This window comes from Bos taurus, chromosome 1, assembly GCF_002263795.3.
Source record: "Bos taurus isolate L1 Dominette 01449 registration number 42190680 breed Hereford chromosome 1, ARS-UCD2.0, whole genome shotgun sequence".
Classification (NCBI taxonomy): Eukaryota; Metazoa; Chordata; class Mammalia; order Artiodactyla; family Bovidae; genus Bos; species Bos taurus.
This window is the reverse complement of record NC_037328.1, coordinates 22,528,237-22,556,119: the sequence shown is the minus strand read 5'-3', so window position 1 is coordinate 22,556,119 and position 27,883 is coordinate 22,528,237. Positions and strand designations below refer to the sequence as shown.

General features: G+C 38.5%; 1 protein-coding gene across 1 annotated transcript in view; it reads right to left on the bottom strand.

Annotated features, from left to right (window-relative positions):
• The window catches only part of LOC104976614 (putative uncharacterized protein ENSP00000383407), a 51,890-nt gene that overhangs the window by 6,300 nt on the left and 17,707 nt on the right, over positions 1–27,883 (bottom strand). The window contains exons 3-5 of the mRNA XM_059887295.1: positions 16,968–17,005; positions 14,064–14,101; positions 7,513–7,599 (exon numbers count right to left, since the gene is read on the bottom strand). Coding sequence (XP_059743278.1) covers positions 7,513–7,599; positions 14,064–14,101; positions 16,968–17,005 — 163 coding nt within the window. The remainder of the gene's footprint in view (positions 1–7,512; positions 7,600–14,063; positions 14,102–16,967; positions 17,006–27,883) is intronic.

The window sequence follows — 27,883 nt, the reverse complement described above, 5'->3', positions numbered from 1 at the left end:
GTTTACAGATGGGGATACTGAGACCCACAGAAGTCACCCGGCAATCAGTCCAGTGACTTCTTTTATCACTTTTACTCTGTATTACTTCCAGTCACTACTTCAATTTTCTACTGTTTTTCATTCTTGCATTCTCCAGGGGAGGAAGGGACAGGCAAGGCCTATCCTCTTTGCAGAAAACAGGAGCAAATTTTTCCCCAAATCCCCGTTATAGCTATGGTTACAAGCTAAGGTAAATTCACAGCTCAGTCTCAGAGTTATTTACACCAATAAGTTAATATTTTACATCCAAGTTCCCACACCACAGGGTTCCAGAAAACACTGAAATTTTAAAATGAGCTGTTTTTGTGATCTGGCTCTTCGAAGCAAGATCTTCCATCACAGGGTCAGGAAGCTAGAAGCAGAGTCTTTACAGCCTTTTAAGTTTCTGTAGTTGGAAAAAAAAATGTTCTTTCCTCTATTCCTTTATTTCTTTTCATTGCTTTTCTTTTTCAGATCCCTTTAACCTGAATTTTGGAGAGCTCCCTCTATAATTTTTCTTCTGGGTGCAGGAAAAGAAAGTGAGGTGGACTCCTGTACTCTTGAATCTGGAAGCGTGTGGGTGAGAAATGTGCACACTGGATTTACCTCCCTTATATACAGTGTGAGGCAGTAAATGAGTGACTCAGACACTGCTGTGGGGCGAGAACACTAAGCCCCACTGAACTCATGGAAGAGGCAGGGTTGCAGTGGGCTTGAAGAATGGAGGTAGTCTGGAAACACAGAAGAAAATTACAAGTTACAGACACAACAGCAATGCTGTCAGCACTAACCTGTAGTGTGGAATAAGAGCAACAGGCTTAATTAAAAGTAGAAACTGAGACAGGTCACGTCAGAAGGCAATTATGGATACTGTACGGGAGGAGGTGAGGCTGGGTGGGTGAAGAAGGCCAAATGGTAATGGGCCTTGCGTGCTAGGCAGAGAAATGTGGACATAACCCCCTAGACCAATGTTGCAGATATAAATGCCTACGGAAGGCAAATAAGTACTTTAACTAAATGAAGTGAATTTTGACAAGGAGACACGTGGAGATCTCTGGTGAGGCGAAAGTCCACCATTGCTAATGGGCAGCCATTGTTCTGAGCTCTCTCAACCGAAATCACCTCAGATGTTGGACCCAGGATGGACGATTTGTCCCTCATGTTTTTCAAGAAAGTATAAACATATGAATTTTAAGGTGAAATTTCCTGATTTTGAAAATGTTGTCTGACCTAAACAAACTTTTTCTTTTTTTTGTATCAACATTTTCTTTTTTTTTTAATTTTATTTTATTTTTAAACTTTACATAATTGTATTAGTTTTGCCAAATATCAAAATGAATCCACCACAGGTATGCATGTGTTCCGCATCCTGAACCCTCCTCCCTCCTCCCTCCCCATACCATCCCTCTGGGTCATCCCAGTGCACTAGCCCCAAGCATCCAGTATTTATTTGTAAAGCTAGCCATGTGTAGCCTCAGCTTAAAAATTAGGAGAATTTGAGGGTTTTGAACTAAGAAAGGGACACCGGGACAATGGCATTTTATGAAGGGTAGCTATTTGTTTTGTAATCTTATACATTTTATGTATTTGTTATCTCCTGTATGTTGCATCTGTGCATGCTAAGTCGCTTCAGTCATGTCTGACTCTTTGGGACCCTATGGACTGCAGGCCGCCAGGCTCCTCTGTTCTTGGGAATTTCCTGGCTAGAATACGGGAATGGGTTGCCATGCCCTTCTCCAGGGGATCTTCCTGCCCCAGGGAAGGAAATGACATCTCTTTTGTCTCCTGCACTGGCAGGTGTATTCTTTACCACTAGTGCCACCTAGGAAGCCCTAACTCCCAACTGTTACCCTACCAAAAAAAAAAAATTATAAAGATAAGAGCAATTTGGTCCTAACTATCAACAAAGGCAATAACTGAATAAGGTAATATGCAAGTTACAGTTTCCAAAGACAGCCACAACAATATGTTGTTCTGCAGTGTGACCTTGGCATGCCTCCACCAAGAAACATAATTTAATTCTCCTATTAACTTGAACTGGCCATAATGATCTGTTTGTCAGAGGAGAATGCAGCCAAAGTTGTATTTTGTCAGAGGAGAATGCAGACCTCCAAGTCTGGGTCAGAAGAAGCTGGCAGCTTCTACCTGGATCTTCTGTGATGCTCACTCTCCAGACACTTCCTTGTGTGATATGTGAAGCTCCCTCTGATGTCTCTCCCTCCTGAGACCCAGCCTTTAGCCTGGGAGAAGCTCGAGCTACATGGAGAGGCCACATATTGGTTCTCAGGTGATAGTCCCAGCTGAGCCCAACCTGCAGTTATCCCAAACAGGCACCCAACACGTAAGCGAAGGAACCTCTAGATGATTACGGCCATCAGACATGTAAGTCCTCCTCAAGTAGCCATGTATGGATGTGAGAGATGGAACAAAAAGAAGGCTGAGCACTGAAAAATTGATGTCTTCCAATTGCAGTGCTGGAGAAGACTCTTAAGAATCCGTTGGACAGCAAGGAGATCAAACCAGTCAATTCTAAAGGAAATCAACCCTGAATATTCACTGGAAGGAATGGCACTGAAACGCCAATCCTTTGACCTCCTAATGAGAAGAGCCAACTCATCAGAAAGACCCTGATGCTGGGAAGGATTGAGGGCAGGAGAAGAAGGAGGTGACAGAGGATGAGATGGTTGGATGGCGTCATCAACTCAATGGACATGAGTTTGAGCAAACTCTGGGAGATGGTGAAGGACAGGGAAGCCTAGCATGCTGCAGTCCATGGGGTCACCAAGAGTCAGACATGACTGAGGGACTGAACAACAGCAGCGACAGTCATTTAAGTCTTCCTAAAAGAAGCCTCAGATGTCGGGAAGTGCTGCTGCTGCTACTGCTGCGTCACTTCAGTCGTGTCGGACTCTGTGCGACCCCATAGACGGCAGCCCACCAGGCTTCCCGTCCCTAGGATTCTCCAGGCAAGAACACTGGAGTGGGTTGCCATTTCCTTCTCTAATGCATGAAAGTGAAAAGTGAAAGTGAAGTCGCTCAGTCGTGTCCAACTCTTCGCAACCCCATGGACTGCAGCCTACCAGGCTCCTCCGTCCATGGGATTTTCTAGGCAAAAGTACTGGAGTGGGGTGCCATTGCCTTCTCCATGAAGTGCTAATTTGACTGAATCCCTGACTTGCAAAATCTATGAGTCTAATGAAATTTTGCTTTATGTCATTAAGGTTTGGGTTGGTTGGTTTGTAGCAGTAGATTATCTGCACATGCATGGACTACATCAGCAGGTCACAAATGGCAGTGTACTTAAGAATGTATCTTTCAGCATAAACATTCACATTCCAACTGCCCTTCAAATGCAGATGCAGAAAAAAAAGGGATTTGGTTAAAAAAGCAATATCTCTACTCAGCTTTGGAGAAGGCAATGGCACCCCACTCCAATACTCTTGCCTGGAAAATCCCATGGATGGAGGAGCCTAGTAGGCTATAGTCCATGGGGTCGCTAAGAGTCAGACACGACTGAGCGACTTCCCTTTCACTTTTCACTTTCATGCATTGGAGAAGGAAATGGCAACCCACTCCAGTGTTCTTGCCTGGACAATCCCAGGGATGGGGGAGCCTGGTGGGCTTCCGTCTATGGGGTCGCACAGAGTCGGACACGACTGAAGCGACTTAGTAGTAGCAGCTACTCAGCTTCTAGGTGATTCTAACGGAAATTAGATTTCTGACCATAGGTAACTCTGAAGAATGGAAGGGGTTTCAAGATTCTTTTGTACAAAACACTAAATCTTAGAATGTTCACACTGAATTCAGATAGACGTCCTTAAAATTAAAAGAGACTGATTTGGCAGGAAACCTTTCCTCTGGAAGTTTATTCATACATAGCACACAGACAGAGATTCAGGTGTGAAATCAGGCTTCTTTCCATCATTCCTCACATAGTCCAGTCTAATCTGAGTTAAATCACATGCTCTTGGGAAATAATATCTCAATCAAATTGTGGTTCCTGAAAATTACATAGAATGGTAAATACACTTGTGACTATATACATTTACTATCTTAAAAATGAGGGTAACATGCCAATAAAGAAGAAGACTTAATAAGATCCAGAGAAGTTCAGCCAAAATATTTATATGCTTGCTCAGAAGAGGCTGGCCAAATAATGATACTGACTACAATTCAGGAAAGAATATTTCAAGCAAATGGCAATTCTACTGTTAAACTGGAAGGTCCTAATGTCTCTACCAATGGGATTTTTATAATGAATCTCATCAAAATCATATGTAAAAAGGATTCATTTTAAAAATAATTTTGCAGTAGTATGAGTGGAGTTAATTCTCCTTGCATTACTAACCGTATTTCCTGAATATATCCAGCTTCTTACAAACTGTACAAAAATATACCATTTTTTAAAACATATTTTCTGTTTCATTCATGGTATAGTCTACCACATCACACTGTTTGAAAAAAATCTCTAAATCTGCAAATATGTTTTGTTTCTTTTATCTTTTTTTAAAAATTTGGCTTTGTTTTTGTTCTTTGTACTTTCGGGTACACAATAATGAAAGCCCTCTTCTTAAAAAATGTCTTTACTTAAATCATAATTTGATCTTGGGTAAATTCCAATGCATAGATTTCAAAAAGTCAATTCTTTTCAGGCTTTTTCCCCCATAAAATTAAGGCCAAAATATATTTAAATTTTTAAAAAATCAATCTTAATTTACTAAAATGAATATTACTAATATTCTGCCTGTTTAGAGTGCTGAAAATAAAAAAAAATTACAGATTAATTTCCCTTAATTAATTGGCAAGTTATGCCAATCTTTCAGTTGTAACGTCCTGAGCATTCAGTTTAACCCACATGTATTTTACAGATGTTGTCTCAGTAGCACGTATGCAGATTGAGATAAAAGTATTCCTAGAAGAAGGAAATGGATCACATCAACGGAAAATGCTTCCAGCTCTTAACTTATTGTGATAAATTTTTGTCTTAACCAACATAACACAGTCATATTTTTGGGTTATGTGAATATCTTTATGGATTAAAATACCAGGCACAAATCCTTAGCTTAATATTAATATAACCAGTGGAAGTGTATTTTGTCAGGACTCCAGAGGACTAAATTTTTGCTGTTAATATAACTTGTGTCATGTGGAAACATCATTTTGTAATTGAAATTGAGAGAAATGGAACTTTTTTGGTTCTTGGAGTTTATAATATATTATTTATGTTAATGTCACTCTTACAATTTCGCTACATATTTTCTTCTGTTTTATTGAAAGATGATTTTTACAATTTCATCTTTAGTGTTCAATAAAATCATGGGCTGTGGATATTGGCAATGATGTACCTACCTGTCTTCATCTCAGTAAACCTCACAGACTGCCTATCCTCAGGCCCAATAAACCACTCTTAAGTAATTATTCAATTAACAGCAAAAAATAGTGTTTAAAATGAGAAAGAAATATTATAGGTTGATATGTAGGGCACTAATTGCTTAGAAATATTCTGAGCCTTCCAAAGGAAGCTACTACACCCATAAAATTCAAGTCCACACTTGTGGCTCATCCTTCCCTACTAAATTTCTCCCTTCAATTTACAATGGCACCAACAGCGTTGGTCTCAGGCCTAGCATTAATCCGTAGGCGATGTCCTATGACTCAGCTGGTACTGCTGAAATGTCAACTGAACTTCTTAGGCACATTCGTGAATGCGTGTGTGCATGCGTGCGTGCACAGACAGATTGAACACAGGAGCACTTAAGAATCTGAGAAATATCGAAGTGGAAAAGTCTGTAAAAGCATTCCTTTTTGTTTTCTAACAAAAAGATCACTAATCAGAAAACACCTCACCTTTAGCCAAGATTTTTTGCTGCTTTGTCAATATAACTGTAATAGAATTACTTACCTATGACTGCTAATTTTTTTTAATTTAATTTTATTTTTTAACTTTACAATATTGTATTGGTTTTGCCATGTATCAACATGAATATGCCTCAGGTATACATGTGTTTCCCATCCTGAACCCTCCTCCCTCCTCCCTCCCCATACCATCCCTCTGGGTGGTCCCAGTGCACCAGCCCCAAGCATCCAGTATCCTGCATCGAACCTGGACTGGCAACTCATTTCATATTTGATATTATGCATGTTTCAATGCCATTCTCCCAAATCATCCCACCCTCTCCCTCTCCCACAGAGTCCAAAAGACTGTTCTATAAATTTAAAACAAACACCACAACATTTTACAGAAAGGAAGTTTAAGAAAATAGAACATTTGAAGAAGTTTATGGAAAAATTTATAACAAAAATATTCTATAATATAGTTATAATTTCTTTATTCATAGGTTGATGTGGAATAATCTAAAAGTAACATGCTTATTACAGAGATGGATGAATGAATGGATGGGTGGATGAAAGTTTAATTAACTAACCTAGGTGTGAATGAATATCACTAACATTCATGAGGTAAAGACAGAATTTAATCAAACACAATATAAGTAAAACATTGCCTATCTTATAATTTTTAAAAAATGTCTAAAATAATCCCCAAATGTTTCACTTGTTTATTTATTTATAATGGAGAAATCTGTAAGTATTGAAATTAAGCTCAAAACTATTCAGTAGAACATTATTCAATCTTGGATAAAATTGAAACAGTTCAAAGGAAAATGATTATTTTCATAAATGATTACTTTGTAAATCTATGAGCTCCTTCACAGCACTCAAAAGGCAAAATTTGAACAATCATACTATGTAACTCCTAACTCTAAAAATATTTGTCCCCAAATATTAAAATATCTTTTAAAATTAAATTTAAAATTCAAATTAAATTTAAAAATACAAATAGTTAAATAATCAATAACTAATATGAGCAATTTTTTATTGTTCCAGTAACACTGAAGGAAAATACCAAGGATATTAATTTTTTATGTTATTGTCCATCTTTGTGAACTCTTAAGACTTTCTGTTTTATTCATAACCTTTCCAAAGTTAAGTAATTTTAATTATGAAATCATTTATTATTAATAAAGCTTTTTACACCTGGCTGCTAATTTGCTCTTCTTAAGACTTTTTTTAAATAAAATGACATAGTTTTGCATTAATAGTCAAGGGTATTTCTCTTAAATATTTAAAGAAAATCTAAAAATCACAAAGGTTAATATATTAATGTTATTTTTATAAGGTTTTTCTATGTGCTGAGTTTTAATATATTTTTGCATTATTTTAGACATTAAAGGATTTCAAATTTTTTGTAACTGATTCTTTGCTTCAACAGGGAACTTAATTAAATTCTACTTTCCTTCTGCATGTCTGTCCACTTACACACACAAGTATACATTCTATTAATAATATACAAATTCTATTCTTTTAGTTTTTCCTTCTTAAGTAGACTATAATGCAATGCTTATTTTAATGAAGAAAGATGTAAATTTTTCTTACTTGCCCTTTATACTACTTTGGGAAAATGCAAAGTCAGCGGGAACTAAATTTAGCAATTACCTTTCAGCTGACAGAATCTTCTGATGTGGGAGTCATTCTCAGATTTGCTGGGTTCCTGCCAAATTGTGTCATTCACAGTTTTTCCCTCTAAAGTAAAGCAGAAGATTGGTTAGAAGTCACAGTAACATCTGTCCAGTAAGTGTAGGAAATTCGATATCAAAACAAATTGAGCACACAGGGGTAGCATGGTAAGTAATATGTTGAGAAAGCATTGTGGTCCATTCTGGAGAGTTCTGGTCCCTCATGAATACAACCAACGTCCTGTGGGCTCCCGCTCTTTTTTTTCCCTATGAACTAAATAAGGACCTACACGTAGATGGTAGAAGGTTGCTACTGAAATACTCTTGAAAACTTTTGATTACATTATTCTTGGAGTATTTTTCTTGAATTAATAACCATTTATTTTTTATATATCAAAGTAGCTCCATCCTCCACATTCTTCATTTCTTTTTAACAAAATGGTTAAGGAAGTGTATCGAGAGAACATTGAGCTATTTCAAGAAAGTCTAAGACCCTTGACTGGGAGAACAATCAATTTCTTCTAAGTGTTAGCTTTGTTCTCCCAACACCTGGAGCAGGGTCTAAACATGCTGTAAAGAACTGAACTGCACCAGAATGAAGAACTGGAAGCCCTTCTAGTGAATGTCGCTCAGTCGTGTCTGACTCTTTGCGACCCCATGGACTCCGCAGTCCATGGAATTCTCCAGCCAGAATGCTGGAGTGGGTAGCCATTCCCTTCTCCATGGGATTTTCCCAACCCAGGGATTGAACCCAGATTTTCTGCATTGCAGGAGGATTCTTTACCATCTGAGCCACCAGGGAAGCCTAACAATACTAGAGTGGGTAGCCTAACCTTTCTTCATGGGATCTTCCCAACCCAGGAGTCCAACTGAGGTTTCCTGCATTGCAGGCAGATTCTTTACCAGCTGAGCTACCAGGGAAGCCTGGAAGCCCTTCTAACCTGCTTACAAAGACTAATCATCCCACATGTTGTACCACATCATTGATAAAGCAAAGTTTAAATAATGCAACCAAAGTATTACACAAACTCAGCAGGCTGGGCTGGTTTTTATTAGAGTGTAATTGCTATACAATGTTGTGCTTGTTTCTGCTGTACGATGAAGTGAATCAGCTATATGTATACACATATTCTGTCCCTCTTGGACCGCCCTACTGCCCCACCCACATCCCACCCATCTAAGCTCTCTGCATTCTACAGCAGTTTCCCACTAGGTATCTATTTTACATGTGGCAGTATATACAGATAGGTCAATGCTACTCTCCCAATTCTTCCCACTCTCTCCATCCACAAGTGTCCACAAGTCAGTTCTCTTGCTGTGCTGTTTTTAAAGTCACTATTTCCTTTGATATTTGACTACAGAGAAGGCAGGTGATCATCAAAAACTATGTTATAGAGTCTTGTGAGCACAAACTGAAAACACTATGAAAATGGCATATATAAATGGAAAACAGAAGTTGGCTTGCTTCCTTTCATTTCAGGCCATACACTATTCAAATCAGGGCTGACATTCAAAATACTTAGCAGCTACTGCTCACAGGGCCTTGACAAATGAGACAGAACTCAGCTCCTGTGGATATTACCACTGGTGGAAGATCAGACCCTATTAAAATGCAGATGTCCTTAGTAGGTGCATCCATAGATGATCACCACTTTGGTCTGAGCGCTTTTCATACCCTATCCAGGAAACTGGCTTTCAAAAGAGGAAGACTGGGGTTTGAGTATCCAACTCCTAAGCCCTGCTGGGAAGAAAGTGTGCCCACCACTCTGAAAAACTCCATAAAAAATGAATTATTGAGTGAATAATCCAGTTGTCTTGTCACTACAAATGCTTTATAACTAGTGACCCCCTATCATCTAAATGGCAAAGAGAAGCATCATCTATTAACTTTCTAAAAATAATTAGATTTTTACTTCAGAATCTGCCTGCAATGCAGGAGTCCCAGGAGACTCAGGTTCAATCCCTGGGTTGGGAAGATCACCTGGATGAGGGCCTGGCAACCCACTGCAATATTCTTGACTGGAGAATCCCATGGACAGAGGAGCCTGGCGGGCTACAGTCCATAGGGTCACAAAGAATTGGACAAGCCTGAAGCGACTTAGCATGCACTAGAATTAAAATACACATCAAACCAATTGCTTCTGTTATTACTATGTATACTATAGCCACAAAAACTGAAGAAAATCGCTGGTACTTGAGATGCTATGATAAGTCTTTTATAATTCAACCATTGTTTATTTCATTCCTAAATTCCTAGCTATGAAAATATAGCTAAGAGATCATCTTGACTATGGGCCCTCCAAGCTAAAGTTGGGAAACTGGAAGGTAATCAGCCAATAAAAGGTTTGTTTTTTTTTTTTTTTTTGGTATAAAAGGAAATAATTCTGAATAAGCCAATAGTTTTTTGTCTTCAGTTCAGATCAATTGCTCAGTTGTGTCCAACTCTTTGCAGCCCCATGGACTGCAGAACGCCAGGCTTCCCGTCATCATCCCAGACCTTCTCAGATTCATGTCCATCAAGTCAGTGATGCCATCCAACCATCTCATCCTCTGTTATCCCCTTCTCCTGCCTTCAATCTTTCCTAGCATCAGGGACTTTTCCAATGAGTCAGTTCTTTGCATCAGGTGGCCAAAGTATTAGAGTTCCAGGTTCAGCATCAATCCATCCAATGAATATTCAGGACAGATTTCCTTTAGGATTAATGGCTTTGATCTCCTTACAGCCCAAGGGACTCTCAAGAGTCTTCTCCAACACCAGAGTTCAAAAGCATCATTTCTTTGGTGCTCAGCTTTCTTTATGGTCCGACTCTCATATCATATATCTCATCCATATATGACTACTGGGAGAACCATAGACGAAAACCATTTGACTAGATGAGCCTTTGTTGGCAAAGTAATGTCTCTGCTTTTTAATATGCTGTCTAGGTTGGTCATAGCTTTTCTTCCAAGGAACAAACGTCTTTTAGTTTCATGGCTGCAGTCAGCATCTGAAGTGATTTTGAAGCCCAAGAAAATAAAGTCTCTCATTGTTGCCATTGTTTCCCCATCTATTTGCCATGAAGTGATGGGACTGGATGCCATGATCTTAGTTTTTTGAGTAATGAGGTTTCAAGCCAGCATGTTCACTCTCTTTTTTAACTTTCATCAAGAGGCTGTTCAGTTCTTATTCATTTTCTGCCATTAGGGTGGTGTCATCTGCATATCTGAGGTTACTAGTATTTCTCCCTGCAATCTTAATTCCAGCCTGTGCTTCATCCAGCCCAGCGTACATTCACATGATGTATGCTGCATATAAATTACATAAGCAGGGTGACAACACACAGTCTTGAAATACTCTTTTCCCAATTTGTAACCAGTCCATTCTTCCATGTCTGGTTTTACTCTTGCTTTTTGACCTTCATAGAGATTTTCCAGAAGGCAGGTAAGATGGAGAAGCTCTATACAGTCAGCAAAAACAAGACCGGGAGCTGACTGTGGCTCGGATCAGGAACTCCTTATTGCCAAATCAAGACTTAAATTGAAGAAAGTAGGGAAAACCACTAGACCATTCAGGTATGACCTAAATAAAACCCCTTATGATTATACAGTGGAAGTGAGAAATAGATTTAAGGGCCTAGATCTGATAGATAGAGTGCCTGATGAACTATGGATGGAGGTTTGTGACATTGTACAGGAGACAGGGAACAAGACCATCCCCAGGGAAAAGAAATGCAAAAAAGCAAAATGGCTGTCTGGGGAGGTCTTACAAATAGCTGTGAAAAGAAGAGAAGCAGAAAGCAAAGGAGAAAAGGAAAGATATAAGCATCTGAATGCAGAGTTCCAAAGAATAGCAAGAAGAGATAAGAAAGCCTTCCTCAGCAATCAATGCAAAGAAATAGAGGAAAACAATAGAATAGGAAAGACTAGAGGTCTCTTCAGGAAAATTAGAGGTACCAAGGGAACATTTCATGCAAAGATGGGCTCAATAAAGGACAGAAATAATATGGACCTAACAGAAGCAAAAGATATTAAGAAGAATTGGCAAGAATACACAGAAGAACTGTACAAAAAAGATCTTCATGACCAAGATAATCATGATGGTGTGATCACTCACCTAGAGCCAGACATCCTGAAATGTGAAGTCAAGTGAGCCTTAGAAAGCATCACTACGAACAAAGCTAGTGGAGGTGATGGAATTCCAGTTGAGCTATTTCAAATCGATGCTGTGAAAGTGCTGCACTCAATATGCCAGCAAATTTGGAAAACTCAGCAGTGGCCACAGGACTGGAAAAGGTCAGTTTTCATTCCAATTCCAAAGAAAGGCAATGCCAAAGAATGCTCAAACTACCACACAATTGCACTCATCTCACACACTAGTAAAGTAATGCTCAAAATGCTCCAAGTCAGGCTTCAGCAATACATGAACTGTGAACTTCCAGATATTCAAGCTGTTTTAGAAAAGACAGAGGAACCAGAGATCAAATTGCCAACATTGGCTGGATCATGGGAAAAGCAAGAGAGTTCCAGAAAAACATCTAGTTCTGCTTTCTTGACTATGCCAAAGCCTTTGACTGTGTGGATCACCAGAAACTGTGGAAAATTCTGAAAGAGATGGGACTACCAGACCACCTGACCTGACTCTTGAGAAACCTGTATGCAGGTCAGGAAGCAATAGTTAGAACTGGACATGGAACAACAGACTGGTTCCAAATAGGACAAGGAGTATGTCAAGGCTGTATACTGTCACCCTGCTTATTTAACTTATATGCAGAGTACATCATGAGAAACTCTGGGCTGGAGGAAGCACAAGCTGGAATCAAGATTGCCGGGAGAAATATCAATCATCTCAGACATGCAGATGACATCACCCTTATGGCAGAAAGTGAAGAGGAATTAAAAAGCCTCTTTTTAGTAAAAAGTGAAAGAGGAGAGTGAAAAAGTTGGCTTACAGCTCAACATTCAGAAAACTCAGATCATGGCATCTGGTCCCATCACTCCATGGGAAATAGATGGAGAAACAGTGGAAACAGTGTCAGATTTTTTTTTTTGGGGGGGGGGGGGCTCCAAAATCACTGCAGATGGTGACTGCAGCCATGAAATTAAAAGACACTTGCTCCTTGGAAGGAAAGTTATGACCAACCTAGATAGCATATTCAAAAGCAGAGACAGTACTTTGCCAACAAAGGTCCATCTAGTCAAGGCTATGGTTTTCCCATTAGTCATGTATGGATGTGAGAGTTGGACTGTGAAGAAGGCTGAGCACCAAAGAATTGATGCTTTTGAACTGTGGTGTTGGAGAAGACTCTTGAGAGTCCCTTGGACTGCAAGGAGATCCAACCAGTCCATTCTAAAGGAGATCAGTCCTGGGTGTTCTTTGGAAGGACTAATGCTAAAGCTGAAACTCCAGTACTTTGGCCACCTCATGTGAAGAGTTGACTCATTGGAAAAGACTCTGATGCTGGGAGGGATTGGTGGCAGGAGGATAAGGGAACGACAGAGGATGAGATGGCTGGATGACATCACTGACTTGACGGACATGAGTTTGAGTGAACTCCAGGAGTTGGTGATGGACAGGGAGGCCTGGCCTGCTGCAGTTCATGGGGTCACAAATAGTCGGACACGACTGAGAGACTGAACTAAACTGATTCCTATCTCTTGAAAAATTTTCCAGTTTGTTGTGATCCATACAGTCAAAGGCTTTGGTGTATTCAATAAAGCAGAAGTAGATGGTTTTCTTGAACTTTCTTGCTTTTTCTATGATCCAACGGATGTTGGCAATTTGATCTATGGTTCCTCTGCCTTTTCTAAATCCAGTTTGAACATCTGGAATTTCTCGGTTCATGTACTGTTGAAGCCTAGCTTGGAGAATTTTGAACATTACTTTGCTAGCATGTGAGATGAGTGCAATTGTGTGGTAGTTTGAACATTCTTTGACATTGCCTTTTTGGGATTGTAATGAAAACTGACCTTTTCCAGTTCTGTGGCCACTGCTGAATTTCCAAATTTGCTGGCATATTGAGTGCAGCACTTTCACAGCATCATCTTTTAGAATTTGAAATAGTTCAACTAGAATTCCATTCCTTCCACTAGCTTTGTTCATAGTGATGCTTCCTAAGGCCCACTTGCCTTCACATTCCAGGATGTCTGGCTCTGGGTGAGTGATCACACCATCGTGAATATCTGGGTCATTAATTTTTTTTTTTTTGTATAGTTCTTCTTTGTAGTCTTGCCACTTCTTATTATTTTCTGCTTCTGTTAGGTCCATACTGTTTTTGTCCTTTATTGTGCCCACCTTGTCATGAAATGTTCCCTTGGTATCACTATTTTTCTTGAAGCGATCTCTAGTCTTTCCCATTCTATTGTTGTTTGTCATAGCCATTTAAAATTAGAATAAAACCACATTTCTTTTTTAAATCTCTTCTATATAATTCGAAGACAAATCAATTTGTTTTCATTCATCAATTTCGGTTACTTTATGGCATTAACAGAAGAAAATCACTCTTAGAGAAATAGAATGTATCATGTGCATAAGAAATCTTATGAATTACTAACCAAATACTTTACTTTCAGACATAGATCTCCGGATTGACCTAGAAGAATAAAAGAAACAGATATTTAAGTCTAGATTTAATAAATTATGTTTTAAGTGAAATAGAAATTAGATCACTTAGACATGAGTGCAAAGCCATGGTGAGCAGAAATAAATTCTACCTCTAAGTAAGTTTTACATTTGGACCTGAATTTTCCTGAGCCTAGATGACAAAGTGTAGTTAATCAAAGTATAATCTTGGATTGGAAATTTTCATGCAATATAAAGAAACATTCACAAATCTCAGCACTCCCAACCCTGCAAAAAGAAAACAGTAGGCCATTCTATATGAGTGTACCTCAAAATAATCAAATAGTTCTTCTAAAAATAACTATATTCAATAAATACAGAAAAATACTGCAGTTTGAATACAACCACTGTATAATCCCTAATAAAACAATGAAAAATGAAGTTCCTCAGTCGTGTCCAACTCTTTGCGACCCCATGGACTGTAGCCTACTAAACTCCTCTGTCCGTGGGATTTTCCAAGCAAGATTACTGGAGCAGGTTGCCATTTCCTTCTCCAGGGACCTTCCTGACCCAGGGATCGAACTCAGGTCTCCTGCATTGCAGGCAGACCTTTACCCTCTGAGACACCAGGGAAGCCCAATAAAACAATAAATGTGTGCAATAATCGCCAATTCTAATTAAAGTTTTTAATTGAAAGGCTGATGGGCAACGTGTGCTGGATGGGTCAGTCTGATACCATCTGAACCCAATACGCAAGTTTACAGTCATAAAAATAGAGACAAGCCGATATATGAGCTTCCCATGTAATGCAACAGGAAGTATAAAGTCACTGATGACCTACTTTAAAAATAAATACATAAGACAGAAATAACTTGGATCTTATCAAGCCTTATGAAACTTTAATCTTATCAAGCCTGGAGATCTAACTAAAAATTTACAGTAAACAGAACAGAGAACATGTGTTTAAAACACACACACACATAGGATGCAATCAGTAAAATTCAAACTATAAAAAATTCCTCAGAAAGAACAATTCAGTTTTTTCAACAAATAAATGGGAGGAGAGACCTATAAATTGAGAAACACGAACAAAATGCAATGCATGAGTCTTCTTTGGATCATGATTCAAATAAACCAGCTACTATTAAAAAAAGCACTTGAGGCTACCAGACACATTTTAACACTGACTCTAGACTTGGTGATATTTGATTATTTTTCTTATTTTGTTCCAGTGTAGTAGTTATGTTTTTTTCTAAATGTGATGTTGTAGTTATGCTTTTAAAAATAATTCTTGTGTTTTTAATGATATAGTGGAACATGAAATTGTATGTCTAAGAAATGCTTTATAAAAATCCCAGTGTGGGTGGTGGGAATGGTGAGTCAGGTGGGTAGAAATGAAATAAGATTGACTATAAATTGATACTTGATTGTGTTAGTCAATTTACACCTTCGGTGAACATAAGCATATTGTGTATGTATAAACAATTTTGTTATAACTGGGGTGTTTTCCATTATTCACCTTTTTTAAGCTCAGGTTTGTAAGCAAACTCCTCCATATAGAGTGTTTCTTTTTTCTTAACCATGTTATTTTGTTTTGTTTTAATTTTTTACTGCAAAATACTTCTTCAGGACATCTCTTGGGAAGTAGCAAGTGTTCCAAAAAAAAGCTACTTATAATATTATAAAGTGAAGTAGGTGCATAATGACAAAAGGGATTATTCTTTTTAGGGGAGTGATGGGCAAAAGAATTGAGGGACTGAATAAAGTTTTCAAGTTTAACTGGTAGGAATTTGCAAAGCACGTTAATTGATTTGGCTTATGTTTGAAAAACCTAGTTTAGTCATCATCGGGTGCTTTCCCTCTCATTTATCCTGCTTCTGCCCCTCCGTGTTTGGGTATCATCTAATCTGTAAAAGCATCAGTCATAAACCAAAAGCTGCAATTTTGTGTAAGTATTTGATTTGGGATTAGCGAGTTCCTTATCCGTGGATAGAATAAACAGTTACATAGGAGGGGCGACTTTTAAGACTGATAAGAGCCCTGATTAAAAAACCCTTCTTTATTCCTACTCATGCTTAAAATGCCACTGATGTAGTTTAAGTAGCTAACTATGGCTGAAATACAACTACCCTGGCAGGTGCTCTAAGCTGTTAATCATGCAATTACCTACTTACTATGGATGCATTTTATATCCTTACTGGGAGAAAGCTTTTAGCAAGAAAGGGAGGAAAGACTATGAAAGCACAAAGTGCTTTGTGGGTGGAGGTGGGGGCAGAGGGAGGTTTGGGGGCTGGTAAGAGCTGTCAAAAAAGACTACATCCAGAAGAAGTTCACATATTGACAATTCAGTCTCAGACCATTCCGGGGTGCAAGGAAGTTGTTCTTCTGTATCATCAGCAACCAATCTGGAAATTTCCCCATAAACCAACTTCCTGCTTCTATGTATTTCCTGCTTATTAGTTAAAAATCCCATTACCTTATGCAACATGTGTGTGTCGCATCCTCTGGCAGCTTGATGTGCTGAATATAAAGCCAAGCCTGACCTAAATAACCCAAATCTCTTTGCAAACACATTTTTATTTGGATTAGAAGAACTCCAGAAGATTAATAGGTCACCAATAGAAACATGTTTTCGAGTAGGCTTCCACTTTAATCTGAACCTAGTTTAGACACGTTTCTTCTTCTGAAAATTTAATTTTTGCATCCTTGTCTACAGCAATGTCACAACACCAGTTTCCTATGCATCAGCATAAATATAAATGGTAGCAGAGTAAAGTATGCCTAGATTGGTAAGTGACGATTTTTAAAAAGCACTTTGACAGGAAACCCACTAAAATATTCCATTCAACATTACAGAACTAAGAGAACATAAAGTTTTCAAAGTAAATTTGACTTACTTTCTTTTTGTTTTCCCATTCTCAAAATTAGAAACTTCCTGTAAAATAAAATAAAAAGTAAAATAAAATAATACCCCAAGAAATCATAAAGATAATTCAAGTATAGTTTATCTTTGAGTATAATCCAAATGGAGTTCACTTTGCCTTGTCCTACTAAAATGACTGTATTTTTAAATATATTTAGTATAATCATGGTTCTGGTTTTTACTTTTTTCTCTATTTGTAACTTTGATACATGTTTACCTTAGTGTAAGCCCTTGACAGTTAATAAGCAAATCCTTTAAACAAAAATCTGTAGTTAAATCCTTGTAACCTCAACTTTATATCCTCCATCAACCCTTCAAGACCACAAGGAAAGATATATACGAGTATGTTAATTACATTCTCTTCTTTTGAGAAAGATGGACAGTAGCTTACCACAAAACCCCAAGTGTGCTGAAATACACCTGTGATTCATCCAGGCTTTTTCTTCAGAGAAGCTGATGTCATATCCCTTACACCCTGGAAGAATACAATGTCAACATGTCTTTCACCATCCATCTTTGAAAGGGCTTAAATTGCTTCTAGGCACCTTTAAGAACTTTCTTCAGATTTTCTCTTTACCATTCATCCAGTCCTTCATCCTAAAACCATTTATGTATTTGGTGTCCAAAGTGTTTTTTGAACACATGTTATATGATAGGCAGCAGATCATGTTCTGAATAATTTTTTTGGTGTGGTAGGAATTTTTATAGTAAAGAATTTGGGGACCAATATTCCATATAAGGAGAAAAACATAGAAGCTAAGGCTGAAAGGAGTGGTGAACAAAAATCAGAAGAAGGAAAGTACTTTTTTTTAAAATTAAAGTGTGCTTGATTTACAGTATGGCATTTGTTTCAAGTATACAGCATAGTGTTTTTTGCAGATTTTACTCACAGTTGGTTTTATTACTGCAGTGCTTGAGAGCCTGAGTACTGTAAAATCCAAGATAAGCTTTCCCCTACATAGTAACTGAGGGGGCCCTTCCTCAAACCCTTATTATGTTTTTATCAAGATTTAACTTCAAGGACAATTTGAATTACCTATTTCAAGTTGTTGAGTAGAACTGAAAACCCATCTGCTGAAGCAGTCAGTCCCCAAACTTGAACTACTTTTGCCAAATTAAGATGCCTATGGATCACCTAGAGGACAGTCTTGTAGAAGAGAGCTGGGCCAGAAGTAAAGATGAGGGAGTCATAAACCAAGCCCTGACATGAGTTGGAATAGCAACAGAACCTTGAGGAGTTAGTGGTCAGATTGATCACTCCTTCGATTCTCTATGCTTTGTTATCATGTGTCCTAAAAGTAATCAATCTCTATTCATGGTCTTTTTATGAAATTCAGTCTTGGTCTAAATGCCTCTGACCCTCAGCCCAGAAGCTCATTATGTCTTTTCCCTCACAATCAGCAGACACACCAGCTTTGTGAGGGTCATCAGGAAAGGGGATGGCCACCTATCTTTGTGTGGCCATCATATATATGATATATTCCTATCATACATATTTGGAATTTAGCTAGGAAGGACCAAACTTCCCGTCCCCATAAGCATGCAGTTTGGGTCAATAATGTCTCAAAAATCTGAATCCATTGTCCCAGAGTCACATTAATCTGTGTACATGAGTGTAGATAAATCTCTTCAGATCGCAAATCTTGTTCTCTTCAGAATAATTCTGTCTCTTTTGAGTATGTTGAGAAATGGTTAACTCTAAACTAGTTAACCAATACCAAAGACAGATTTGAAACAAGAAAGATAAGAAATGTTAAATATCTTTCGTATTTGTTATCACTTGAAACATATTCTTTTTGAATCCACTTATTGTATCAATAATTCACTGTTTTTTTGCTACCAAAGAGATTAATTCCAGATGACACAAAACTTGTGTGAAACTGAGCTCCAAGTGTTTGAATTGGGGAAGAGGGCATATTATTCAAGCAGAGTCTCCTGCGTCACCTGGGTGAAGCCTTGGCTAAGTTAATACAATCAGATTTCAATCCTACACAAAGCTGGTTAAATATACATGGCTACTGATGTGGTGAAAGGGACACAGTTACATTAAGAGATGAGGTTTAGAGGTATCTGGACCAAGATTGAAAAAATTTCATGTAACCATACTCAGATACTGGTAATTTTTAAAACAAATATTGTCACAACATTCTCTAGAGACTGTCTACTTTATTCTGTTTTACTGGAATCCAGGTCATCCAATTTTTGCTTGTAATGAATCAGCTTAGGTTTGGGGATCTTTTACTAAAGAGTTTTCTTTTACTGACTACTTTGAAAAAGATTTTGAGCTAGAATTTCTTTGGAATCTCTATCAAAATGAAAGAGATAATGTGGTGCTTCTTAGGGAACCTGTGTCCTACAAGAGAGTAGGAGAGTGAAGCACATGAAATGTGCTTTCAAGTGTGATGATATGAAGGAAAAGGATTACTCAAACAGGGCAGAAGACGTCTGTTCCCTGGTGTTGCTTAGTAGTAAATGACTACTGAACTGGTTAAGCAATTTTTAGTACTGCTTGTACCGAACAGTCTGCTTACGTAAGCAGACTGTCACATGCTTCGGAGTTCAGACCCTAGGGTCTTTATTCCTGGAGGGGCAAGTCCAGAGGCCCTACACACAGCTTTATTTCAGAACTATATCTGTGTGTGTGTCTGTGTGTGTGTGACACTCTGAACTACAAAAGGAAAATATCACTTCGGAGAGTCAATGAAGTCATTCTGTCTACTCCATTAATTTGACACTTGCCATAAATACCAGGTAAAGCGTGCTCCTATTAGCCTTTATTATCCCTTCAGTCAAGTACTAATCATTAGTCTTATCTTTCATTCATTAGGGAATTTGTAGCTTAATTTAATTTTTACCCCTGGCAATTTTTAGGAAAATAAAAAAATGAAATGTAGACAAATTATTATGAATGGGCTGGTAGAAACTAAAAAAGTATGTCCAAGCTGTGTTATTTTTCAAGTAGAAGAGGGTAGGCTCTAGGAGCAAAGCGCTTTCACATAACTATGAAACTAGATCAAATTAGGGAAAATTTAAAAACAATTTGAAATGAAAAAAGAGAAGATGCCTTTTAAAAGAATACAGAAATTTTGGATACCAACTGCCATCTATCTAGTCTCATACTGTGGGGTTGAGACTGTCCTTTGGGGTTGAATCTAATATGTGCATGTTTCTTGCATTATTGGTTTTTAAATCTTACTTTCAAATCACAAAGTCAAAAGGAAAAATGAAGTGAATATGTCAGGACTTGTTGTTGCCAAGCTAATGGAAATGTGAAAAGTATTTCTGTACAGAGAATATTGATTGACAGTAAATGATGGTGTAAATCCCATGGTGAGTTTTTAAGACTGAAGAGTTGATGAGATCTGACCTTTGATTTGCAGATGAATAAATTGAGGTCCCAGATGGTAAACTGACTTGTCTAGGGTCACACATACAGTGTTTACCTTGGTTAAACGCTAGGCATTTTCATCGCTCCCATGTATTCCTTAAAATAATATAATTCATTCATTCATATATCCACAGTTGATTTAACAAACATTAATTGAGCATCTATTATGTACCATACACTCTTTTAGAGTCAAAAAGGTATTGCAACTGGTTCTTCTCTCAAAAGCCATAATCAATGACTACTGCTCTCAGCAGGAGGGTCCTGTTGGATTTCATGATTTTTCTAATTTTGAAGATTAAATGAGCTAGCCTTTATAAAATCTCCAAACCAATGAAGGTACTTACTGATGTTATTTCTCATTAGATTAATTGTTCATTAACGGTTACATAGAATTCCGATATTGAGGCAGGAGTCGAACATAAATATGATACACATAGTTGTATACATACATATACTTCTAAGTCACTTCAGTCGTGTCCGACTCACTAGGCTCCCCCGTCCCTGGGATTCTCCAGGCAAGAACACTGGAATGGGTCGCCATTTCCTTCTCCAATGCATGAAAGTGAAAAGTGAAAGTGAAGTCGCTCAGTCGTGTCCGACTCTTAGCGACCTCATGGACTGCAGCCTACCAGGCTCCTCCGTCCATGGGATTTTCCAGGCAAGAGTACTGGAGTGGGGTGCCATAACTTCTTATTAAAATAAGCTAACCCAATTTCTTTTATTTCAACTCATTCTCTTGCAAGAATAAAGCTAATTCACTTGCATAATTAAAATGATTTTAATATCAAAATGCCATTATTCCAAGATTGCTGCACCCAAACTGAATGAGCCTATGTCTGGACATTTCTTAGCCTTTTAGGCTTCAATAAAGGTCCCACAGGTGTTCAAAAAAAGACATGGAAATTCACAGAAGTTCCTTTAAGAAAATTCTAAAAGGCATCTAGCAAAGAGGATGCTTATGATGCTTATAAAGTAGGTTAATTTTGCAGTGCATTGAAAGTCACCAGAGAGATGAAAAAATATGTAGCCAGCTTTCAGCTCTGTTCTGAAAACAAGGAGGAGTTTTTTGTGCTGGATAACAAACCATCTCCCTGTGAAGGAGGCCTGCAACCCATGAGTTCTTCCATGCTGTCTCTTTACCAGATTACAAACATGTGGAGAAAAATCACATGAAGAAGTCTCCTAAATTATTGAATAGACAACACCACAAAGAAAATGTTAGTAACTATAGCTAGTCTGAGCCCAGGAGGTTAAAGCAAGTTGCTATTGTTTTTTCTAATTTCTTGATTAACACAGTATCAGAATAACAATGGCAGAATACTCATGGATTATCAAGCATAGTTCCAAATGCTTTATATGTAGTAATTCATTTAATCCTCTCAACAATCTTGTGAGGTTTATATTGTTATAATCATCTTCAATGTACAGATGAATAAACTGAGGAACAGAGCAGTTAAATTGCATAAGGTCACATAACCAGTAAGTGGTAAAACTGAGATTTTATGCCTGATGCCTTAATGAGTACACAATACTACTTCTATGCATGCATGCATGCAAAGTCACTTCACTTATCTCCAATTCTCTGAGACTCTATGGACTGTAGCCTACCAGGGTCCTCTGTCCATGGGATTCTCCAGGCAAAGATGCTGGAGTGGGTTGCCATGCCCTCCTCCAGGGGATCTTTCTGACTCAGGGATCAAACTCACATCTCTAAGTCTACTGCATTGGCAGGTGGATTCTTTGCCACTAGCGCCACCTGGGATTACACAGATAGAAAATCCACCCTTCATCTAGATCAGAGATCCCATAAATGAACGCTGTTAGCCAGAAGGGAGAGTGATGTGAAAAAGAAGAGAAAATATAGTGCTATGTGCCACGACTGGGCTTCCCTGGTGGCTCAGATGGTAAAGAATCTGCTTGCAATGCAGGAGATCTGCGTTTGATCCATGGGTTTGAAATACTCCCTGGAGAAAGGAATGGTTGCTCACACCTGTATTCTTGCCTGGAAAATTCCATGGACAGGAGAGCCTGGCAGGCTACAATCCATGGGGTCACAAAGAGTCAGACATAACTAAGTGACTTTCACTTTCACTTTTCATATGCCACTATTAAACAGAAAACTCAGAAAAAATATTCTTAACAAAGCAATACTATGAATAATTTAGTATTTTTGCACATAACCTTTTAATTAATTTTTGGTGGAGTATAGTTGCTTTACAATGTTATGCTACTTTCTGCTGTATAGCAAAGTTATACATATATCCACTCTTTTTTACGTTTCCTTCCTATTTAGGTCACCATGGAGCAGAGAAGAGTTCCCTATACTGTACAGTAGATTTTCATTAGTTATCTATTTTAGAGTAGTGCATCCTAGTCTCACAATTTATCTCATCCCCTTTGGTAGACATGTTTACTTTCTACATCTATATCTACTGTATTCTTGCTTTGCAAATAGTTCATCTGTATTGTTTTTCTAGCTTCCACATATAAACAGTATTATACAGTATTTTTGTTTCTCTTTATGACTTACTTTACTCTGTATAACAATTTCTAGGTCCATCCATGTTGCTGCAAATGGCACTATTTCATTCCTTTTCATGGACAAGCAATATCCCATTGTATATATATGTATACATATATGTATATATGAAGATGTATATGTATATACCACATCTTCTTCACCCATTAATCTGTCGATGGATATTTAGGTTGCTTCCATGTCCTGGCTATTGTAAATAGTGCTCCAATGAACACTAGGGTGCGTGTATCCTTTCAAATTATGGTTTTCTCCAGATATTTGGTCAGGAGTGGGATTGCTGGATTATATGGTAGCTCTATTTTTAGTTTTTAAACAAACCTCCATACTGTTTTCCATAGTGACTCTACCAATTTAGAGTCCTACCAACAGTGTAGGAGGGTGCCATTTTCTCTATTCATTCTTTAGCATTTATTTTTTTAATATTTCTGATGATGGTCATTCTGACTGGGGCTTCCCAGGTGGCACAGTAGTAAAGAATCTGCCTGGCAATGAAGGAGATGCAAAAGATGCAGATTTGATCCCTGGGTTGGCAAGATCCCCTGAAGGAGGAAATGGCAACCCACTCCAGTATTCTTGCCTGGAAAATTCCATGGACAGAGGAGCCTGGTGGGCTACAGCCCAAGGGATCGCAAAGGAGTTGGACATGACTGAGCATGCATGCACGTATTCTGACGAGTGTGAAGTCATATCTCATTGTAGTTTTGATTTGAATTTCTCTAATAATTTATGATGTGGAGCATCTTTTCATGTATTTTTTGACCATCCTTATGTCTTCTTTAGCGCAATGTCCATTGAGGTCTTCTGCCAATTGTCTGATTGGGTTGGATTCTTTTTTTAATTGAAATACAGTTGACTTAAAATGTGTTAGTTTTAGGTGTGCAGCACAATGACTCAGTTATATTTCATTTTAGACACAGAGCATGTACTCTTTTTCAGATTCGTTTCCCTTATAGGTTATAATGAAATATTAAGGATAGTTCCCTGTGCTATACAGTAGGTCCTTATTGGTTATCTATTTTATATAGAATGAATATGTAGTTTTATTTGAAGACAAGTGTATGAATAGTAGATTGATGCATTTTAAATGCACTAATCATTTTGTGAATGCCATCATCATAATCATCAAAGAATACCCAGTAATTTATGATGGCACATTTAATTAAAAACCGGCACTTCAGGAATCATTGAATTTAGATACCAGACTTCACATTGGAGCCCCCACAGTATATGACTATAATAAACCTATAGTTCTCAGGGAAAACAGATTTTATCCCCCCATGAGAATGCATTCAAGAAGAAGAAACAGAAGCAACATCAGTTCATTCTGATGTGAAAAGTAGACTTTCTTGCCAGCCCGTCTAGCTCCTATCAAAGAGTAATAATCCTATGTGCTAATGAATTCTGATTTCCTCAAGAGAAACAGGTGGTGTATGGTATCCCCACAAGGCTCATCATCTCAGGGTAGATCTTAGAACTTGCAGCACCTGGAGAATGCATGAGTACTATGTCTAACCCATCAGGGACAGGGCTGGTAAACTGCAGAGAACTTGGCTATTTGTCTACTGGTGAGCTAAGTGAGCTTTCTATCAATCCTGAACCAACAAACTCCTCTCACAGTGCTATGAACATCCAGGGTGGTGAGACAGGTTACTTAGAAGATGGTTATTTGAATTACAAAAGATTCTTCCTTTTCAAAAAGGTTCTTTTCAGATTTTTTTTTCATGGAAAGACATCTTATTTTAAAGCTAGCTATGCGTAATGTGTCAATCCCAAATTCCCAGTCTATTTCTCCCCCACCCACCTTTCTCCCTGGTAACCGTAAGTTGGTTCTCTAAGTCTGTGAGTCTGTTTCTGTTTTCTAAATAAGTTCATTTGTACCATTTTTCAGAACTTGCTTTTGTTTATTATTAGAACTTCCTTGAAGTGAAAATGTTAGTAGCTCAGCTGTGTCTGACTCTTTGCAACCCCATGGAATGCAATCTTCCAGGCTTCTCTGTCTGTGGAATTTTCCAGCAAGAATACTAGGGTGGGTAGCCATTCCCTTCTCTAGGAGATTTTCCTGGCCCAGAGATCTAACCTGGGTCTTCTCCACTGGGGGAGCCACCTGGTAACTTGCTTAAGTATCCTTAGATGTGTTGTGATTCATGAAATTATATTTACACAAGTCTTTAGATAGAAACAAGTTCCGATGCTGTAAAGAGCAATATTGCATAGTAACCTGGAATGTTAGGTTCATGAATCAAGGCAAATTGGAAGTGGTCAAATAGGAAATGGCAAGAGTGAACATCGACATTCTAGGAATCAGCGATCTAAAATGGACTGGAATGGGTGAATTTAACTCAGATGACCATTATATCTACTACTGTGGGCAGGAATCCCTTAGAAGAAATGGAGCAGCCCTCATAGTCAACAAGAGTCCAAAACGCAGTACTTGGATGAAATCTCAAAAACGACAGAATGATCTCTGTTCGTTTCCAAGGCAAACCATTCAATATCATGTTAATCCAAGTCTATGCCCCAACCAGTGACGCTGGAGAAGCTGAAGTTGAATGGTTCTATGAAGACCTACAAGACCTTCTAGAACTAACATGCAAAAAAGATGTCCTTTTCATTATAGGGGACTGGAATGCAAAAGTAGGAAGTCAAGAAACACCTGGAATAATAGGCAAATTTGGCCTTGGAGTACAGAATAGAGCAGGGCAAGGGCTAATAGAGTTCTGCCAAGAGAATGCACTGGTCATAGAAAACACCATCTTCCAACAACACAAGAGAAGACTCTACATATGGACATCACCAGGTGGTCAACACCAAAATCAGACTGATTATATTCTTTGCAGCCAAAGATGGAGAAGCTCTATGCAGTCAGCAAAAACAAGACCAGGAGCTGACTGTGGTTCAGATCATGAGCTTCTTATTGCAAAATTCAGACTTAAATTGAAGAAAGTAGGGAAAACCATTAGACCATTCAGGTATGACCTAAATACAGTGGAAGTGAGAAATAGATTTCAGGGACTAGCTCTGATAGACAGAGTGCCTGATGAACTATGGACGGAGGTCTGTGACATTGAACAGGAGACAGAAATCAAGACCATCCCCAAGAAAAAGAAATGCAAAAAAGCAAGATGGCTGTTTGAAGAGGCCTTACAAATAGCTGTGAAAAGAAGAGAAACAAAAAGCAAAGGAGAAAAGGAAAGATATAAGCATCTGAATGCAGACTTCCAAAGAATAGCAAGGAGAGATAAAAAAGCCTTTTTCAGTGATTGGTGCAAAGAAATAGAGGAAAACAATAGAATGGGAAAGACTAGAGATCTCTTCAAGAAAATTAGAGATACCAAGGGAACATTTTATGCAAAGATGGGCACAATAAAGGACGGAAATGGTATGGACCTAATAGAATCAGAAGATATTAAGCAAGAGGTGGCAAGAATATACAGAAGAACTGTACAAAAAACATCTTCATGACTCAGATAATCACGATGGTGTGATCACTCACACTCACTTAGAGCCAGACATCCTGAAACATGAAGTCAAGTGGGCCTTAGAAAGCATCACTATGAACAAAGCTAGTGGAGGTGATGGAATTCCAGTGGAGCTATTTCAAATCCTGAAAGATGATGCTGTGAAAGTGCTGCACTCTATATGCCAGCAAATTTGGAAAACTCAGCAGTGGCCACAGGACTTGAAAAGGTCAGTTTTCATTCCAATCCCAAAGAAAGGCAATGCCAAAGAATGCTCAAACTACTGCACAATTGCACTCATCTCACACGCTAGTAAAGTAATGCTCAAAATTCTCCAAGCCAGGCTTCAGCAATACATGAACTGTGAATTTCCAGATGTTCAAGCTGGTTTTAGAAAAGGCAGAGGAACCAGAGATCAAATTGCCAACATTGGCTGGATCATCGAAAAAGCAAGAGAGTTCCAGAAAAACATCTATTTCTGCTTTATTGACTATGCCAAAGCCTTTGACTGTGTGGATCACAATAAACTGTGGAAAATTCTGAAAGAGATGGGAATACCAGACCACCTGACCTGCCTCTTGAGAAACTTGTATGTGGGTCAGGAAGCAAGAGTTAGAGCTGGGCATGGAACAACAGACTGACTCCAAATAAGAAAAGGAGTACATCAAGGCTGTATATTGTCACCCTACTTATTTAACTTATATGCAGAGTACATAATGAGAAATGCTGGGCTGGAGGAAGTACAAGCTGGAATCAAGATTGCCGGGAGAAATATCAATAACCTCAGATACGCAGATGACACCACCCTTATGGCAGAAAGTGAAGAAGAACTAAAGAGCCTCTTGATGAAAGTGAAAGAGGAGAGTGAAAAAGTTGGCTTACAGCTCAACATTCAGAAAACTAAGATCATGGCATCCGGTCCCATCACTTCTTGGCAAAGGTAGATTTGGAAACAGTGGAAACAGTGGCTCACTTTATTTAGGGACCCCAAAATCACTGCAGATGGTGATTGCAGCCATGAAATTAAAAGACACTTGCTCCTTGGAAAGAAAGTTATGACCAACCTAGACAGCATATTAAAAAGCAAAGACGTTACTTTTTCAACTAAGGTCCATCTAGTAAAGGCTATGGTTTTTTCAGTAGTCATGTATGGATGTGAGAGTTGAACTGTGAAGAAAGCTGAGTGCAGAAGAATTGATGCTTTTGAATGGTGGTGTTGGAGAAGACTCTTGAGAGTCCCTTGGACTGCAAGGAGATCCAACCAATCCATCCTAAAGGAGATCAGTCCTGGGTGTTCATCTGAAGGACTGATGTTGAAGCTGAAACTCCAATACTCTGGCAACCTGATGCGAAGAGCTGACTCATTTGAGAAGACCCTGATGCTGGGAAAGATTGAAGGCAGGAGGAGAAGGGGACAACAGATGATGAGATGGCTGGATGGCATCACCAGCTCAATGTACATGGGTTTGGGTGGACTCCGGGAGTTGGTGATGGACAGCGAGACC